The following is a 17,925-nucleotide window of genomic DNA, read 5'->3' on the forward strand; positions in this document are numbered from 1 at the left end:
CCAGCCACACCCACAGACCTAGGGGGCACACACTGGAGAGCACTTCAAGCCATGAGCCAAAAATGTTGGTGACACCATAGTTCCCTCTCCTCTCCCCCAGAGGTGTTGGCTGCGCATGGCTCCCGCCTGGCCCAGCCAGGGAGGGCCCAACAAGCCCTGGCTTTGTGCCAGCCGGGTCTCAGGTTTGTCTTGTAACTTGTGTTAGACACACACTGTGGAAGGACTACTGAACCCCCCCCTCCAAATAAATCAGTCTTCCTACCACCTTCTAGACCTGGCCTGGAGCCCCCTCTGGGTTGGAGACTGATCACTGGGTGGATGAAAGCTGCTTTCCCAGGGAGAGGCCTCTGGGCCCCAACCCGTCCCTACCCGCCATCTGGTAGTGAAATGTGAAAACGTGCCTCCATCAATGCGGGAGAGATTTCAGAAACTTTTATCCAGGAAGACTGCATTAAATTCGGATGTGCTTAGATTCTCCAAGGTTCTTAGTGAGGATGAGAGGTCATCTTCCAGGATCAGCTGAGATTTCCTTATAAAGGGAAATACCCAAGGATATTTTGCTTTTCTTGGCCTTTCAAGATGATGGTGAATTCTGTAAGTCTGGATCAGTGCAGTTTCCTAAAGACTTACTGAAGGGTGAGTGGGCCCATCTCAGCCAAGGCTGACAGCTCCAGGTGGAGGGGAAGGGGGTGCACCAAGGACAGGTGAGTCCCTCCACGGAAATATTTTGCTCCAAAGGGTGCCGTACTCAGGAGGTGCCTTCTGAGTGGGATGCACTGTGAGGGGCCTTCCTTGGATGGTCCTCAGTGCTGTGGGGTTCACCTTCAGTGTGCATATACTTGTCTGTTCCTGTCTCCTCTGCTTCTAAGGAACCTGCCACCTCCCTTTCAGTGTCCAGCAGTGGGAGGAAGACCTGGTGGTGAGTTCTGGCTTTGCTCTGTCACCTTGGGCAAGTGCCTTGGCCTCTCTGAGCCTCGATTTCCTCATCTGAAAGGGAGGAAGATGGTATTAACCACGAAGGTTCCTTGGAGGTTTTCATAGGGAATGTGAGTGAAGGCATAGCATGAGCTGGAAGGCTCCTTGCACGTGGAAGTTACTGCTGCAGACAGGAAACACATCTGTCTCAACTCCTCCTGCTGCCTCCTCCCTCCTTCTCCGTTTATTGGGCTGGCCCATGAAACAGGCAAACAGATTGCCAGGAGCTTCTGACCCAGCATTGCCCTGCGTGGAATTTGAAGGAGTGAGCTGGACTCAATACGGGGAAGTCACAGGCGTAGCTTGCACTCATACGCAGGAGCAAGTCAGCCTGCAGGTTCAGTCGCTTCTAGAAGCCTCTCACAGGGGCAGCGGTGTCTGTAGTTGACCATGGTTTGAATCTGCTGAGAGTGGAAGGGCCTGTGGGACTCCTGCAGAAAGAATGAGCTTGCCCCATTTCTGCAGACAGGACAGACGTGTGTGCTGAAGCTCAAAGTGTCAAGATCCACAGGCACAAAACAGAAAGAAAGATCTGCAGGCAGATTCATGGCACAGTTTCTTTACCAAAATGGGGGCACCCAGGATCCAGTGACTGGATTTAACCAGGAACAGTTTTCTGCCTTCTCGTGGTCTCAGATGAAGCAGACTCGGGCTGGTACCAAGAATCTCCGTGTGTGGGGAGCTGTGTGTCAGGGAATATAGCTGAGGAAGTTTCATCTACCCCTTGGAATGTTCACCTTGGAAGGTGACCGCTGCTCAGCACAGTGGACGCATCTCAAGTGCTCATGCATGGCGTGGTGTGGGTACAGCCTTGGACTCACAAGGAAGACCCAGGGCCGCTGCGGAAGGCTGGAGTAGGCTGGGAGGTGGAATTGCTCCAGGGTCGGTGGCAGCCCAGCAGCACGGGCGCACCTGCTGCATGTGGCCCTGGGGAGAATTCAGAGCCCCATTCCTTCCAGCTAACAGGTGCCACCCCCAATGAGTAACTCATAATAGAATCTCTCCAGCTTTTTTGCTGATTCAGGTGATCAGTCAAGGACATTGCTGTCAAGACCCCCAGCCCTTTCCTTTCCCTGTGGTGCTCTGTCTCTGAACCTGTTGGGATTCGAGGTCAGAAAAAGACACCAGAGTAAGGACCACCTCATGTTCTACAGATCGTCGTTCGGTGCCGTGACCTCCACCCCAGCTGCCCCAGCATTTTACAACAAGCCTTGTGTCATGCTCCCTTGACCCTCATAAAGTAGAATTTATAGACAGGGGTGTACCTACTACACAGATTGTTTCAAAAGATCAGTAGCATGCCCTGACTGTAATATAACAGAGACCTTGTGGAAGCATGCGCATAGTGAAATATGCTGGATGTCAGTATGCATGTGCTAGGACACAGGCAGGAGGAGACTGGGAAACCCGGCCGGTCCCTGTACCCACCCGCAGGGTCGGTGAGTGCAACCCCCACAGACGCCCATGGACACCGAAGGGCTGGGATGGCAGCTCCAGTGCCACAGCAGCGTGCTGAGCTGATGTCCAGAAATCGGAGACAGCACTCAGGAAAGATGAAAGGAAAAAAGCAAAGTGTAATTGTTTGCCAGTCTGTAAAAGAGCAGCATTCGTGGATGACTCGGTGTATATTAAATACTGCCCCCAAAACCCTCTGGATGATGTGTAAGATGTAGTTAAGTTCTCAGCTCAGATGATTTTAAACAGGCTTTTCCCCTATATAAATGCTCATCAGATGCTCAGAAGTCAGGGGACCCAGGAGAATTCTTCGCTGTGAGGGGCATTTTGTTACACGGTGTCTGAACACCCAGCCAGCTGCAGGAGCATCCCCTCAACCTTGTGGAAACTAAAATGCCACCTCAGATTTCCACAGTGCCCACCAGGGGTCAGTATAGTTCCTGTTGAGGAAGTCTGGTCCTGGCTTAGGAGTTGAAAATGGAGATAGGAAAATCAAAGCCTTCAGGAGAGTTATGTGTGAGTTTGTAGGAATGCAGTTGTAACAGCAAAAGTAACACTGGCTTTTGCTGCTGGAAGAGATCAGCAGTAAGAGCACCTCCCAGGATTTAGAACTGAAGGAATGGTCCCGCCAGGTATAGATCACAAAGAGATGCCCTTGCGTAGGTTCCTCTGAGTTCTGTCATTTATATGACACTGGTTTATGGAGATTCTACACCTGCCGGGGCTGGGAATTCTGTGTGTCCCCGCAGATGGGCTCCTGGTCTAGAAGGGCAGAACACCTCATAATTGCACACTGGGGGGTCACCCTGGAGAGCCACGCATTGTGGGAAGAAGCTTCCAGGAGGAGATGGCAGTCAGGACAGGTTTTGTGGGTTTGTGGGAACTGCAGGTTAAAGCAGAGGGGTCCTCCTGGGTAAGGGTGAGGAAGAGGCCTTAGGCTGCACCTCACGGCTCCAAACAGGTCCTCAGTAGGGAGCAGGGCAGGAGTGGTGTGGGAAGAGATGGTGGCCTGTGAGGGGGTGTGACACCAGGGTGGCATGGTCAGTGCCACATCACGTACGCCTTGAGTAGGTTCCCTTGGGTGCACTGAACACCTTGCCTACACTATCCTGTTAAAAGCTCTTACTTGGTATTAGATGTGAAGTCATTCACATGTCTGTGTCTCCCCAAGACCATGGATCTGGGCTGAGTCTGGATTTTCCTGTTGTCAGCACTGCGCTTAGCACGGGGCTGGGGGGGGCCTCCCTAAGTGAATGAAGGAGTGAGTAGAGAACTATTTCATTCTGTGGAGCCTCCTGCTTCTCCCTTTGGGATGGAAAAAGAAGAAAGTAATGAGGATACTGTGTTCCCAGCCCCCTCTGCAGCATGGAGCTTGTACCTTGGAGTGCCCCTTCCCTCATCCTCTTGTCCCGTTACTGCCCTAAAGGATCCAGACCCCTCCACACAGAGAGGGACCGATGCTCTAGCTGGTTAGACAGGGCTGATCCTATTTCATGATTAAATTGAAGGCTTCTAACTTTCTTGATCTGGCTTTCCGTTTTCTTTCAGCCTCTTAATTGATTAGGGTAAATCTTTGATTATATTTTTTATTTTATGTGTTTGGTAGTATGTTAATTTTTTTTTTTTTTTTTTTTTTTTTTTTTTTTTTTTTTTTGAGATAGAGTCTCACTCTGTCGCCCGGGCTGGAGTGCAGTCTCGCGGGATCTTGGCTTACTGCAAGCTCCGCCTCCCGGGTTCACACCATTCTCCTGCCTCAGCCTCCCAAGTATCTGGGACTATAGGTGCCCGCCACCACGCCCGGCTAATTTTTTTGTATTTTTAATAGATACAGAGTTTCACTGCGTTAGCCAGGATGGTCTCGATCTCCTGACCCCGTGATCCACCCACCTTGGCCTCCCAAAGTGCTGGGATTACAAGCATGAGCCACCGCGCCCGATTTGTTGTAGGTCTGTTCCTAGGCTTCTTAGGTTGCCATGTGGTTGAAACCAAAAGTGATGGTAGATATTTTTAATATTCACATACAGGTGACATTGCCATGAAGTTAAATCAAAAGTGCTAGTAGGTAGTTAACAGTAAGATAAAGTTCCTGTTCCAAACCTACAGTTATGAAGTGGACATTTGGGCCATCCGATTATGTTTTTCTGATAAATTTCTAAATAAAGTATGGGGGTTACCCCCCCAAAAAATTGAAGGCTTCACAATTGCTCCACCCATCTTGTCATGCATCAGAATGCAATGGAAATAGGCAAATTCTTAGAGACAGAAAACATCTCTGTGGTTGCCAGGGGCTGAGCAAACAGGGGAATGGCAAGTGAATGCTCATGGGCACAAAGCTTCCTTTTGGGGTGACACAAATGTTCTGGAAGGAGACAGTAGTGATGGTCTGCAGCACTGAAAATGCACTAAAAGCCTCTGATTCTCACACTTGAAAATGGTTACTTTGATGTTATGTGAATCTTACCTGAATTTTCAACGTTTTCATTGGTGATGGAAATAAACACACTGCCAGGCACAGTGGCTCACACCTGTAATCCCAGCACTTTGGGAGGCTGAGGTGGGTGGATCACCTGAGGTCAGGAGTTCGACACCAGCCTGACCAACATGGAGAAACCTCGTCTCTACTAAAAATACAAAATTAACCAGACATGGTGGCGCATGCCTGTAATCCCAGATACTCGGGAGGCTGAAGCAGGAGAATCGCTTGAACCCGGGAGGCGGAAGTTGCGGTGAGCTGAGATCACGCCATTGCACTCCAGCCTGGACAACAGGAGTGAAACTCCGTCTCAAAAAAAAAAAAAAAAAGAGAGAAACTTATCCTCAGCATGGGTAAAACTGCACACTGGGGATTAGGAACCTTGAGAATCATTATTTGCCTCTTTTCCTGTCACTCACTGGCTCTTTCTCATCCGTGCTCAGGATACGCACCGAGGACTCTTCATCCAGCAGCTCCGACCCACACAGAACCTGCAGCCAAGAATTAAGCTCAAGCTGTTTGGCCACTCGGGATCCGGGAAAACCACCCTTGTGGAATCTCTCAAGTGTGGGCTGCTGAGGAGCTTTTTCAGAAGGCGTCGGCCCAGACTGTCTTCCACCAACTCCAGCAGGTTCCCACCTTCACCCCTGGCTTCTAAGCCCACAGGTAGGAACCTCCACGCTGGCCCCTATCTCTCCAGCAGGTGTTGGCTTCTACCCTCTCTCCTCTCAAGGTCTAGCGGGGAAGGCAGTTGTGTTTGGGTCACTTGGCCTGTACTGGACCCTGTGGCCTTAGTGGGTTTCAGGTCCAGGGTGGCTGGCGGCCTTGTGTGTGCTGCCTGTTGTCCAGTAATAGCAAACTGACTTGGCAGTAGCAAAACCAGGGCCTCACTGAAATCACGGCCACAGACACAAAGGTCCATCCTCATAAATGTGCAAACTGCAGAATTTGCACAGTCAGCTTTGGGGACACAATTGCACATGGCGTTGCATTCTACTCAGGGGCTCTGGCCTTAGAGACTAAAAGAGCTCAAACTCAAACAGTCCAAGCATAGCACAGATCAAGTACCAGCCCAAGAAGGGTCCTTGCGCCTTATCCTTCCTTCTGGAGTGCTACAGGCAGACCCAGTGTTGTAGATACATGGAGCAACAAAAAGGGATTTCTAGGACGCACCATCCTGCCCAGTTCAAGGTTGGATAGGGGTTTCCAGAGGCTCCTTAGTGGTTTTCAGGGATGGTCTCTCTGGTCACATCCACCCTCCTTGGGAAGCTTTGCTGCCTTCTGGGCCTGCCACAGACAGGGTTATTGATTCACATTAGGGGGCTGTCAGGAAACACCTGGCAGTGAGCAAGAGAAAACGATGCAATCTTGGGTGTGATTCCAACTGAATCCTCCTCTAGACAGAGCGAGTTAGTTTGTGGAAAGATGAGAAACCTTCGAAGAGTTTCCTAAACCAGGACAGTTTTGTGCTTTGTGCCTTGATTCATTCTCTGTATATGATGTCACAGAAGAGCCAGGTCTGTTCCCCAGGTGGACACCAAATGTGTTAAAGTCTGTGTTTCTCTTACATCCCCTCAGTGAGGGGGGATGTTAGGGGCCATGGGTAGCTGTGGAGAGTTGGCTGAGATTTATACGCCCTTTTCAACTTCTGGTCTCTGAACACAGCTATAGAATTGAAATGAGGAGAAGAAAGAATAACCAAAACAGAGTTATAGTTTGTATTATTATATTGCTGATACATATGTCAATATTATAGAGCACTGTGTGCCAGGAACTGGGAGAAATATGGTCTGAATGACACCTCATTTAGTCCACGTGACAGCTTCCGGGGTGTTTTTACCGCTGTTTCACTACAGCCTTGAGGGGTCAGTTGGCTTCCTGAGGCACACAGGTGGAAAATCCCAGAACATCTGGTGCCTGAGCCAGTGCTTGTCAATGACACCCTGCATAAGGAATTCACGGGCACACTTTTCCGTTTTCCGGTGTGATTTCTTTTTTTTTTTGAGATGGAGTCTCGCTCTGTCACCCAGGCTGGAGTGCAGTGGCGTGATCTTGGCTCACTGCAACCTCCGCCTCCCGAGTTCAAGCGATTCTCCTGCCTCAGCCTCCCGAGTAGCTGAGACTACAGGCACATGCCACTATGCCTGACTAACTTTTGTTCCACCTTGTGATCCACCGGCCTTGGCCTCCCAAAGTGCTGGGATTATAGGCGTGAGCCACCACACCCAGCCTCCGGTGTGATTTCTGCTCTAGTTGAGGATTTAAGTGGGATTCAGTTGCTCTCTTAGAGGGAGGCAGCCTGCTCCTGCTGTGGTTAAGGTCACTGCAACCTGAACCTCTGTGGTTGGGAGGGTGGGATACGAGAAACAGAGAGAGAGAGGTTATGAGGTCATGATCTGGAAAGTTTGCAAAGCCTAAGTGGGTGTGCACATGATACCCAGGAGCGCTCATTGTGGAGTCCTGGGAGAGGGCGATGTCACCTGTGGCTCTGCCCTTGGCCTCAGACATGAGGTATCCATGGCCTCGCTTCTGCTCAGTATCTGTGTCTGGCCTTTGCAGCGGGTTCCTGGTGAAGGGTGTCTCAGGGTGACCCTTTTTCTGCATGTCCCACTGTGGGGACAGCATCTTTAGCCAGGGCTCAGGGAAGGGGTCCTGGCGTGGGGACAGAAGCCCCTCTGCATGAGAGCCCTGAGGTGTAGTCACGCCAGCTGCTTTCAGCCCAGCCATGGCTTCTGGGGAGGAGGCGGCCATCCTGGTCCCTGGGCCGCCACAGTCAGGACAGCCTGCCCCCGGTGGAGGAAGTGTGTGCTGGTGGGTGCCCCTGAAGCCTGGTGGCTGAGGGATCCCTGGGCGGGAGGCACAGCTCAGCAGCTGGAGTTGGAGGTGGATGAGACAGAGAGGATGCCCCCATCCCTGAACTGGGCGGGTCGCCAGGCACTTGCTGCCCTCACAGCTTGTATGTCAGCATCAGACAATGCCCCAGAAATGCAGAGCAGGGCACAAGCACAGGACACCGCAAGGGCAGCCTGAGGGTATGTGTGCTGGGAGCCGACGGAGCAGCGTGGCTTTGTTAGACACCCGAGGAACTGCCGCCCCTGAGCGTGCCTCCAGGGACTAGGCCTGGTTCCTGAAGCAGCACCAGTATCACCTACTAGGGATACTGCTGGTGCCTGGCGGGCCGTGCCGGGGTCTCTTTTAGGCCAGGGCTCCGGTGACCTCTCCTAGAATTGTCAGGCCCTTTTCCCTTCAATGGGAGAGATGCCTACATGGCGACATTTATATCATAAGACAGCAAGAAGTTTGCTTTTAGAATTTTGGCCCTTTACGACTGCCGTTCTCTTGAGAACGCTGGAGGCCAAGGCTGAGCTCCCAGCCAGGAGACAGGACGGGGTGCTCTTGAAGTTGTCTGTTGCACACATCACTGAGCTGTGGGGACACTGAGGGTTGTGGCTGTTGAGCTGTGGGAAGGAAAACATTCAAGGTCATAGGAGGCGTGAATGTCCAGGAAGAGCATTTGAAGAGGCCATTCCTATTCCCGCGGAGAGGAGCCTGCAGAAGGAATTCCCAGTGACCCAGTGAAGTGGGTCTCCTGGGTGTCGCCACGTTACACCACCAGGGGGCAGTATTAACAAAAATGATTTCCTGGGATTTCAGTGCTTCCCCATGAAATTATTGTTTTCATAACACCTTGTACAAAGCCTGTCCTAACCTTTTATCCTCCCAATGAAAACTGCCACCGAGGAGCAGGAATGACTGCCATTTACCAACGTCTGCTCTCCTCATTAAGCACACGGCCACATGCCACTTAAACAAGGCTTGTTCCTGACAGGCAGTCACCCAGACACAGATTCCAGGTCACAGGGAAATGGACAGACCCATTCTTGGGCAACCCCACAGCTTTTGTCAGACTGGAATTAACAATATGCAGAGAAATACACTAAAATGGCAGCTATGTTGACATCAAAGCTTAACACCATTTTGCTTTTGTTTTCTATTTACATTCCTATCTGCCAACTTTCCTACAGAAATATAACATGCGTTTGTGTTTTTCAGAATAAATCTTGCCCTCCAAGTGCCCTTTCTCCTTTCCCTGTACCTAACTCTGCCCTTAGGATCCACTTTTCTTCTCCTCATCCGCTCCGTTGGATACCCCATTATCCATGTCCGAAGTCTTAACTCTTTGGTCTTTAAGTAAGGGATTACCTTGGTGTTTGGATCGTCTGTTTTAAAGTCAGATACCCAGGTGAAATGGTCACTTCTTTAGTGCCTTGCAATGTCTATTGTATTAATTGTAAACCAACGATACTGCAGTTAAGATCAATGAACCCCTTCTCCAATGCAATTCATTCACCAAGTTCTTACAGAGCACCCTCCGTGGGCCCTGGGTCACAGTCCTGACCAGAAAGGCAGCTTCTGCCTGCACAAGCCTGGTAGGAGAGAAGGGGAGAGGGTCAGGCCAATGAGTAACCGAGACAGAAAGGAAGCACAGGCTCTATGCCCAAACGCAGGGGACCCAGACTCTGTTGTTCAGCTCCCCTACGACACCCACAAGTTCACCATTGTTTGCATAATGTTTCCTTTAAACTGACTCACTTTTTAAAATGTACTGAAATATATTGATTTGAAAATGAAACAGTTAATATCCCTATCATAAATGGGAACCCAGTACCACTGTCATAAGTAAAAAGAAATGCAGTGAACAGCAACCAATGTGAATAAAATCCAGCTGTACGCTGATGCCCACACTCTCTTTATTAAAGGGGAAGATGAGCAGGTGTTGAGGAAATGCTAAAATCGGAAGGCCTCAAGCAGAGACTTGCTGCAAGTACAACTGAAAGGCCTTCAAGGGAATTTCAGAAAGGAGGAGCTTTCACAGAGTGTGATGCAGCGTTATTTAATGCCATGGCCTGCTACTGTGTGAAATCGTTTTCCATTTCACTGCGATAATAATCTCATGTGCAAGAGAGAGAAGTCGCTCAGCGGGAGGTAGAGGCAGACAGAGACTGCGAGTATCAGAGAAGTAGCAGGAAGTGACAAGGGAAGAAACCCGACCTCCGTCCTCCCGCCCTCTCCACAGCCTCCCCTTGACTGACCCTAAATCACACGGCAGGCCAGCCTAGAGACACAGTCCCTAGGACCAGCCACCCAGGCACAGGGCGGGGCAGAAAAGGGTTGTGGGGGGGGGGGGGTGGTGGAGTCAGCGGAAAAGCCCACAGTCTCCCTGGGAACACTGCTGCTGTGCGCGTGTGAGGGCAGACACACTCAGCCTGAAGCCAGAGTTGGGGTGGGGACAGAGGCGTGCTCCAGATAAGGAAACCTCAAGGTCAGCCTAGGAGGGAGAGAGGCGCATGCTGCCCCCTGCGAGTACTCATGTGATCCTTTCTGTGCTGCAGTCTCAGTGAGCATCAACAACCTGTACCCAGGCTGCGAGAACGTGAGTGTGAGGAGCCGCAGCATGATGTTCGAGCCGGGCCTTACCAAAGGGATGCTCGAGGTGTTCGTGGCCCCGACCCACCACCCACACTGCTCAGCTGATGACCAGTCCACCAAGGCCATCGACATCCAGAATGCCTATTTGAATGGTATGCCCTGCCTGCCCCAAGGGAAGGACCTCAGGTTTCCCTTTGACAGGGCTTACAGCCAGTTATCCCTAATGGGAGCTTGTCCTGGGCTGTATCTGTCACTTCCAGAAGGAAATCCAACACAGACTGATATTCAGAGTGAGCCAGGATTGAAATGTGGCTGGCTATTATCCCTAAACAGTAAAACTAAACACTCGGGTATTGTCAGCACCTAGTAAAGCACTTGGCATACAGTAGGTGCTTGATAAATGACTGTTGAGTAAGTTAATAATATTTGCACATATTTATGGGGTACATGTGAAATTTCGTTGCATATATAGAATGTGTATGTAATGATCAAGTCAGATTATGTGAGGTATCCCTCACTTGGGAGTTTTTATCATTTCTGTGTGTTGGGAACATTTCAAGTCCTGTCTTCTAGCTATTTTGAAAAATACAACGCGTTGTTAACTATAGTCACCCTATTCTGCTGTTGAACATTAGAATGTTTTCCTTCTGTCTACTGTGTTTGTACCCATTAACCAACCTCTCTCCATTCCCCCTACCCGCCCCGCACATAACACACAGCCTTCCCAGTCTCTGGTATCTATCATTCTACCCTCTACCTCCATAAAATCAACTTTTTTAGCTCCCACATGTGAATGAGAACATGCAGTATTTATCTTTCTGTGCCTGGGTTATTTGACTTAACATAATGTCCTCCAGTTCTATCCATGTTGCTGCAAATGACATAATTTCATTCTGTTTTATGTCCAAGTATAAGTAGTATTCTGTTGTGTGTATACCACGTTTCTTTTATTCATTTGTTCCTTGATGGACACTTGGGTCAATTCCATATCTTTGCTATTGTGAATAGTGCTGAAGTAAACATGGGTGTGCACTTTTCCCTTTGATATACTGATTTCCTTTCCTTTGGAAAAATACACAGTAGCGGAATTACTAGATCATGTGTTAGCTCAATTTTTAGTCTTTTTGAGAAATCTCTATACTGTTTTCCATAATAACTGTGCTAATGTATATTTCTACCGATATATAAGAATTCTCTTTGCTCTGCATCATTGCCAGCATCTGCTTTTTTTTTTTTTTTTTTTTTGTCTTTTTAAGAATAGTCATTCCGATTGGTGTAAGAGGATGTCTCACTGTAGTTTTGATTTGCATTTCTTGGATGATTAGTGATATTGAACATTTTTCTCATTTACCTGTTGGCCGTTTGTATGTCTTCTTTTGAGAAATTTCTGTTCAGGTTCTTTGCCCATTTTTTGCTTTCCTTTCTTTATCAACTTGTGTTTTAGATTCAGGGGTCCCTGTGCAGATTTGTTACCTGGTTATACTGCATGATGCTGAGGTTTAGGGTACAAATGATCCCAGCACCCAGGTACTGAGCATAGTACCCAACGGTTTTTCAGCCCTTGCCTCCCTCCCTCCCACCCCCTCTAGTAGTCCCCAGTTTCTATTTTTGCCATGTTTACATCCATGAGTACTGAATGTTTAGCACCCCCTTATAAGTGAGACCATGCAGTATTTGGTTTTCTGTTCTTGTGTTAACTCACTTAGGATAATAGCCTCCAGCTCCATTCATGTTGCTGCAAAGGACATGATTTTCTTCTTTTTATGGCTTCGTAGTATTTCATGATGTATATGTACCACATTGTCTTTATCAGTCTGCCATTGATGGGCACCTAGGTTGACTCCACGTCGTTGCTGTTGTGAATAGTGCTGCAATGAACATACGAGTGGATGTGTCTTTTTGGTGGAACAATTTTTCTCCTTTTGGATATATACCCAGAAAAGGGATTGCTGGGTCAAACGATAGTTTTCTTTTTTGAAAAATCTCCAAACTTCTTTCCACAGTGGCTGAACTTATTTACATTCCCACAAACAATGTATAAGTGTTCCCTTTTCTTCACAACCTCACCAGCATCTCTTATGTTTTTTTTTTTTTGTATTTTTTTAATAATAGCCATTCTGATTGGTGTGAAATGGTACCTCATTGTGGTTTTGATTTGCATTTCTCTGATGATTAGTGATGTTGAGCTTTTTTTCATATGTCTGTTGGCTACTTGTATGTCTCCTTTTGAAAAGTGTCTGTTCATGTCCTTTGCCCACTTTTTAATGGGGTTATTTGGTTTTTGCTTGTTGAACTCTTTTATAGATTCTAGATCTTAGATTATGCCTTTGTTGGATGCATAGTTTGTGAATATTTTCTCCTGTTCTGTAGGTTATCTGCTTACTCTGTTGACAATTTATTTTGCTGTTCAGAAGCTCTTTAGTTAGGTCCTACCTGTCAATTTTTGTTTTTGTTGGCAATTGTTTTTGAGGACTTACTGAGAAATTCTTTCAAGGTCAGTATCCAAAATGGTGTTTCCTAGATTTTCTTCTAGGATTCTTATAGTTTGAGGTTTTACATTTACAGCTTTAATTCATCTTGAATTAATTTTTTTATATGGTGAAAGGTGGGAATCCAATTTCATTCTTTTGCATATGGCTTGCCAGCTATCCCAGCGCCATTGATTGAATAGGGAGTCCTTTCCGTATTACCTATTTTTGTCAGCTTTGTCACAGATCAGGTGACTGTAGGTGTGCAGGTTTATTTCTGGGTTCTCTATTCTGTTCCACTGGTCTGTGTGTCTTGTTTTTGTACCAGTACCATGCTGTTTTGGTTACTGTAGACCTTTGCCCACTTTTTGATAGGACTATTTGTTATTTTACTGTTCAGCTGTTTGAGTTCCTTGTATATTCCGGATATTAATCCCTTGTCATATAAATAGTTTGCAAAATATTATCTCCCATTCTACAAATTGTCTCTTCACTCTGTTGTTTCCTTTGCTATGCAAAAACTGTTTAGTTTAATACAATCTAAGTTGTCTATTTTTGTTTTTATTACCTGTGCTTTTGAGGTTTTATCTACAATACCTTTGTAGGACCAATGTCCTGAAGCCTGTCTTTTCTACTGGTTTTATAATGTAGGGCATACATATAAGTCTTTAATCCATCTTGAGTTGATTTTTGTATATGGTGAGAGACAGGGGTCCAGATGCATTCTTCTGCGTATGGATATTCATTTATTTACCCTGGTAAATATTTATTTATTTATTTACCCAGGGTAAATAAATGCACCATTTATTTACAGGGGTGTTCTTTTCCCCAATATGTGTTCTTAGTGCCTCTGTCAAAAGTTATGTGTTCTTAGTGCCTCTGTCAAAAGTTATCCAGGCTATGAATACCTGGATTTATTTCTGAGTTTTCTATTCTGTTCCATTGGTCTATGTGTCTGTTTTTATATCAATACCATGCTGTTTTGGTTGTTATAGCCTTGCAGTGTATTTTGAAGTCAAGTAGTGAGATGCCTCTAGCTTTGTTCTTTTTTTTTTTTTTTTTTTTTTTTTTTTTTGAGACAGAGTCTCGCTCTGTGGCCCGGGCTGGAGTGCAGTGGCCGGATCTCAGCTCACTGCAAGCTCCGCCTCCCGGGTTCACGCCATTCTCCTGCCTCAGCCTCCCAAGTAGCTGGGACTACAGGCGCCCACCACCTCGCCCGGCTAGTTTTTTGTATTTTTTTTTTAGTGGAGACGGGGTTTCACCATGTTAGCCAGGATGGTCTCGATCTCCTGACCTCGTGATCCGCCCGCCTCGGCCTCCCAAAGTGCTGGGATTACAGGCTTGAGCCACCGCGCCCGGCCTAGCTTTGTTCTTTATGCTCAGGATTGCTTTGGCTATTTGGCCACTATTTTGTTTCTGTACAAATTTTCGGATTGTCTTTTCTATTTCTGTGAAAAAATGACATTGGTATTTTGATAAGGATTGCATTGAATCTGTAGATTGCCTTGAGTAGTATGAGCACTGTCACAATGTTGATTCTTCCGATATATGACCACAGCATGTATTTGCATTTTGTTTGTGTCCTCTTTAATGTCTTTCGTCTGTGTGCTTTTCCTTGTAGGGGTCTTTCAACTCCTTGGCTAAATTTGTTCCTGGGTATTTTATTTTTATTGCAGCTATTGTAAATGGAATTGCCCTCTTGATTTCTTTCTCAGCTAGTTCATTATTGATGTATAGAAAGGCTACTGGTTTTTGTAGGTTGATTTTGTATCCTGCAACTTTACCTATTTATTATGAATTTATTTCTCTTATCTAAGAGTTTTTTGGTGGAGTCTTTAGGTTTCTGTAGTTATAAGACCATATCATTTGCAAAGAGGAACAGTTTGAGTTTCTCTTTTCTAGTTTATATGCTTTTTATGTCTTTCCCTTTTCCTGATTGTTCTGGCTGAGAATTCCAGTACTGTGTTGAATAGGAGTGATGTAGGGGGCATCCTTGTCTTATTTCAGATCTTAAAAGAGAAGCTTTCAGCTTTTCTCTATTCAGTATGATGTCAGCTATGGGTTCATCATGTATGGCCTTTATTATGTTGAGATATGTTCCTTCTGTGCCTAGTTTGTTGGCTGCTTTTATCATGAAGGGATGTTGATATTTGTCAAATGCTTTTTCAACATCTGTTGAGATTATGATATGGCTTTTGTTCTTTCTGTTGATGTGGTATATTTTGTCGACTCATCCTTGCATCCCTGATTATGGTGTATCATCTTTTTTGTGTGCTGTTGGATTTGGTTTACTAGTATATTGTTGAGGTTTTTTGCATCTGTGTTTATCAGGGATCTTGGCCCATGTTGTTGTTGTTGTTGTTAACATTCTCTTCTGGTTTTGCTATCATGGCAGTGCTGGTTTCATGGAATAAATTAAGGAGAATTCCCTCCCCTTCAGTATTTAGAATAGTTTGAGGAGAATCATTAGTTCTTCTGACATCCAAACCTGGACTTTTCTTTTTGGGGAGGCTTTTTAATACTGATTCAATCTCATTACTCATTGTTGGTCTGCTCAAGTTTTCTATTTCTTTCTGATTCAGTCTTTGTAAATTATCTGTCTAGGAATTTATCTATTTCCTCTAGATTTTCCAGTTAGCGTATAGTTGTTCATAATAATCTCTGATGATCTTTGGTATTTTTATGGCATCAGTTGTAATATCTTACTTTTCATTCCTCATTTTGTTCTTTTGGGTCTTCTCTCTCTCTCTCTTTTTTTTTTTTCTAGGTCAATCTAGCAAATGGTTTAGCAATTTTGTTTATATTATAAAAAAATTTTTTTCATTTCATCAGTTCTTTGTATTTTTTTAGTCTCCATTTTGTTTAGTTCTTCTCTGACCTTACTGTTTATTTTCTTCTGCTCAATTGTGGTTTGGCTTGTTCTTGCTTCTGCAGTTCCTTGAGGTGCATCATTAGATTGTTTATGTGAAAGTTTCTGAGTTTTGATATAGGTGTTTATTGTTGTCAACTTCCTTCTTAGCACTGCTTTTGCTGTAGGTTTTGGTCTTGTGCTTTGATTTTCATTTGTTTCAAGATTTTTTTTAACTTTCTCCCCTAATTTCTTTCTTGACCCTGTGGTCATTCAGGAGCATGTTGTTTACTTTCCATGTATTTGTACAATTTCCAAAGTCCTTCTTGTTATCAATTTCTAGTTTTACTGCATTGTGGTTTGAGGAGATACTTGATATAATTTCAATTTTTTAAATATTTGTTGAGACTTTTTGTGTATCCTGACATATGTTCTCTCCTGGAGAATATTCTGTGTGCTGATGAGAAGAATGTATATTCTGTAGCTGTTGGATTAAATGTTCTGTAAATGTCTATTAGGTCCATTTGGGCTAACATGCAGTTTAAATTCACTGTTTCTTTGTTAATTTTCTGTCTATATAATCTGCCTAATGCTGAAAGTGGGGTGTTGAATTACCCAGATATTGTTGTATTGAAGTCTCTCTCTTCCTTATAGATCTAATAATATTTACTGTAAATATCTGGGTGCTTCGGTGATGAATACATGTATGTTCAGAATTGTTATATCCTCTTGCTGAATTGATCCCTTTTGTGTTATATAATGACCTTCTTTGTTTTTGTTTTACTGTTTTTGACTTAAAGTCTGTTTTATCTGCTGTAAGTACAGCGACTTTTGCTCACTTTCGGTTTCCATTTTCATGGAATATCTTTTTGTATCCCTTTACTTTCAGTCTATATGTATCTTTGTAGATAAAATGGATTTCTTGTCAGCAGCATATAGCTGGGCCATGTTTTGTTAGTCAAACAGCCAGTCTGTATCTTTTAGGTGGAAAATTAATCCATATACATTCAAGGTTATTATTAATATGTGAGGGTTTATTCCTGTCATTTTGTTAATTGATTTTTTGTTGTTTTGTGTATTTTTTATTCCCTTCTTTCTCCTTCATTATCATTGTGGTTTGGTGGCTTTCTGTAGTTGTAATATTTGAGTCGTTTCTCTTCCTTAATGTGTTTGCTCTACCAGTGGATATATGCTTTCATGGGTTTCCATGATGGAGGAATGGTCCTTTCACTTCCAGGTGTAGAACTCCCTTAAGCATCGTTTGTGGATTCGATCTAGTGGTGATCAGTTCCTCCAGCTTTTCTTGTTTGGGGAAGACTTTATTTGTGCTTCACTTATGAAGCATAACTTTGCTGAGTGTAGTATCCTTGGCTGACAGTTTTCGTCTTTCAGCTCTTTGAGTATAGCATTTTATTCTTTCCTGGCCAGTAGAATTTCTGCTGAGAAATCTGCTGTGAGTCTGATGAGCGTTCCCTTGTAAGTGATTAGTTTTTTTTTTTTTTTTTTTTCTGTTTTCAGACTTCCCTTTGTCTTTGACTTTTGACAATTGGACTCTAATGTGCCGTGGAGAGGACACTTTTTCAATTGTATCTATTTGGAGATCTCTCCAGCTTCCTGCATCTGGATTTCCAAATCTCTTGCCAAACCTGGAAAGTTTTTAACAGTTATTTTAATAAATAGACTTTTTACCTCCTTCAGTTTCCCTTTACCTTTGGGACACCAAAAATTTGAATATTTGATTGCTTTATGGTGTCCCATATGTCACAAGAGCTTTGTTTATTTTTTATTTTTTTTTTTTAATGTTGTCTGATTGGGTTATTACAAAAGACCTATCTTCAATTTCTGAAATTCTTTCTTCTGCTTGATCTAGTCTATTGTTGTAGCTTTTGAATAAATTTTCTATTTTATTCAAGAAGTTCTTCAATTCTAGAATTTCTATTTTGATTCTTTGGTAAACTTCTCATTAATATTCTGAGTTGTTTTTCTGATTTCTTTGTATTGTTTTTGTGGATTCTTTTGTACCTCACTGAACTTGTTTAATGTCATGATTTTGAATACTTTTTTTAGATTGCATAGGTTTATTTTTCATTAGAATCTGTTGCTGGAGAGTTATTATGCTCTTTTGGAGATATAATATTTACATGCTTTTTCATGTTTCTTGTGTCCTTACATTGATATCTGTGCATCTGGTATAACAGTCACTTCTTTGAACTTTTTGAACTTGCTTTCATAGGGGAGGGCATTTTCCTGAAGATGTGTCTATGGTGTTGGTTGAG

The 17,925-nt window shown here is 44.8% G+C and overlaps 1 protein-coding gene across 3 annotated transcripts in view; it reads left to right on the plus strand.

Annotated features, from left to right (window-relative positions):
- The window catches only part of DAPK1 (death associated protein kinase 1), a 209,410-nt gene that overhangs the window by 176,378 nt on the left and 15,107 nt on the right, over nucleotides 1-17,925 (plus strand). For all 3 annotated transcript variants that reach the window (XM_030920187.1, XM_010377852.2, XM_030920188.1), the window contains exons 20-21: nucleotides 5,347-5,569; nucleotides 10,297-10,485. In XM_030920187.1, coding sequence (XP_030776047.1) covers nucleotides 5,347-5,569; nucleotides 10,297-10,485 — 412 coding nt within the window. The remainder of the gene's footprint in view (nucleotides 1-5,346; nucleotides 5,570-10,296; nucleotides 10,486-17,925) is intronic.

This window comes from Rhinopithecus roxellana, chromosome 16, assembly GCF_007565055.1.
Source record: "Rhinopithecus roxellana isolate Shanxi Qingling chromosome 16, ASM756505v1, whole genome shotgun sequence".
In the NCBI taxonomy this organism is placed as follows: domain Eukaryota; kingdom Metazoa; phylum Chordata; class Mammalia; order Primates; family Cercopithecidae; genus Rhinopithecus; species Rhinopithecus roxellana.